This window comes from Panulirus ornatus, chromosome 10 (assembly GCF_036320965.1).
Source record: "Panulirus ornatus isolate Po-2019 chromosome 10, ASM3632096v1, whole genome shotgun sequence".
NCBI classification, from domain to species: domain Eukaryota; kingdom Metazoa; phylum Arthropoda; class Malacostraca; order Decapoda; family Palinuridae; genus Panulirus; species Panulirus ornatus.
The window spans coordinates 33,850,371-33,852,571 of record NC_092233.1 but is presented as its reverse complement, the minus strand read 5'-3'; the positions used below and the strand labels follow the sequence as shown (position 1 = coordinate 33,852,571).

Genomic DNA, 2,201 nt, shown 5'->3' with positions numbered 1-2,201 from the left:
TCCATCCCTCTCATCCAGCTTCTTTCCGTTCCATCCGTTCCACTGACCCGTTGCCGCCCCCCCCCCACCCCCTATCAGTCAGCTCCCGGCATGACTCGGCGTCAGTCTGTCACTTGGACCCCCCGAGCCCTTAATCAAGGCCCACAACAACTACGTCATATTCAACGGTAAACAATGCCAAGGTTTAATACTACCAGGTCAGCGGTACATTCTGGGTGCCACCACGAACACACGACCACCAGTCACCAATCCTTCCACTACCACACAAGCATCAGTCACCAATCCTTCCACTACCACACAAGCACCAGTCACCAATCCTTCCACTACCACACAAGCACCAGTCACCAATCCTTCCACTACCACACAAGCACCAGTCACCAATCCTTCCACTACCACACAAGCACCAGTCACCAATCCTTCCACTACCACACAAGCACCAGTCACCAATCCTTCCACTACCACACAAGCACCAGTCACCAATCCTTCCACTACCACACAAGCACCAGTCACCAATCCTTCCACTACCACACAAGCACCAGTCACCAATCCTTCCACTACCACACAAGCACCAGTCACCAATCCTTCCACTACCACACAAGCATCAGTCACCAATCCTTCCACCACCACACAAGCATCAGTCACCAATCCTTCCACTACCACACAAGCACCAGTCACCAATCCTTCCACTACCACACAAGCATCAGTCACCAATCCTTCCACCACCACACAAGCATCAGTCACCAATCCTTCCACTACCACACAAGCACCAGTCACCAATCCTTCCACTACCACACAAGCACCAGTCACCAATCCTTCCACTACCACACAAGCATCAGTCACCAATCCTTCCACCACCACACAAGCATCAGTCACCAATCCTTCCACTACCACACAAGCACCAGTCACCAATCCTTCCACTACCACACAAGCATCAGTCACCAATCCTTCCACCACCACACAAGCATCAGTCACCAATCCTTCCACTACCACACAAGCACCAGTCACCAATCCTTCCACTACCACACAAGCATCAGTCACCAATCCTTCCACCACCACACAAGCACCAGTCACCAATCCTTCCACTACCACACAAGCACCAGTCACCAATCCTTCCACTACCACACAAGCATCAGTCACCAATCCTTCCACTACCACACAAGCACCAGTCACCAATCCTTCCACTACCACACAAGCATCAGTCACCAATCCTTCCACTACCACACAAGCATCAGTCACCAATCCTTCCACTACCACACAAGCACCAGTCACCAATCCTTCCACTACCACACAAGCATCAGTCACCACCCCGGCCACTGCCACACTCCACCATATAACCAACCACATAGAGGGAGTCTCAGGGTAAACATTAACTTGATGTAGTAGCAAGTCATCAGGTGCAGTGGAAGGTGTGACGCTGCCATACGCAACACTTGTTCTCCCGAATGTCTCACTGTTGGTGTCGCCTCTGGACTCACAGGACGGCTTAACGTTAATGGCTTGACCGGATTGGTTCTCTCAGTAACATGTTAGTTTGTACACACTCTCAGATGTGCGAAATGTCCAACCTTCTTCGTTCATGTAACGTTGCCTTGTGTTGCAGGCAGGGCGAGGCCCTACTGGAGGATGGTGTTGCCAGGAAGGACGACATCGACCCTGCACTACTCCAGCTCCTCCTGAGTACCAACACAGCTCACAACCACCACTACGACCTGAGTCGTCTCCTGGCTAAGAAGAATCTCGGAGATCACTCGACCAAGTATAAGGATCTCACTGGCTACGGTGACGGGACGACGGCGGATGACAGCAGAGCTGTGGATCGCTTGGGTATGTTTGCATCACATACTGAGAGAAGAACCGACAGGTATGATAATCCGCAGAGTTCTGCTGTTGCTGCTGCTTCACCAGAGAAAACCTTAGACTGCAGACGTCGGGCGCAGGTGTCCTTGGACCAGTCAGCTCAGCAGCCAACCCAAGCAAAGATGTATATAATGTGAGTGTCGCTGCTACAGGAAACCTTGTTAGTAGCTACGGGTCTCGAGGGACCACTAGTGAGGCTGGAACATACAGTAGTGAGAGTGGAGGCAGCAGGCCGGCGCTGGATAACACCTTACCCAAGGTAGCGAAGTCTCCTCCCCGGCCAAACGTCGCCCCGTCCCACCTCTACCCTGGCCAAGTTCCTGGTAGGTTCCCTGGCCAGCACT

The 2,201-nt window shown here is 52.5% G+C and overlaps 1 protein-coding gene across 1 annotated transcript in view; it reads left to right on the top strand.

Annotated features, from left to right (window-relative positions):
* LOC139750892 (uncharacterized) overlaps nt 1–1,996 on the top strand; it is a 120,366-nt gene extending 118,370 nt beyond the window's left edge. Inside the window, exon 3 of the mRNA XM_071665759.1 lies at nt 1,601–1,996. Coding sequence (XP_071521860.1) covers nt 1,601–1,994 — 394 coding nt within the window. The 3' untranslated portion in view covers nt 1,995–1,996. The remainder of the gene's footprint in view (nt 1–1,600) is intronic.
* The last annotated feature ends 205 nt before the right edge of the window (nt 1,997–2,201 follow it).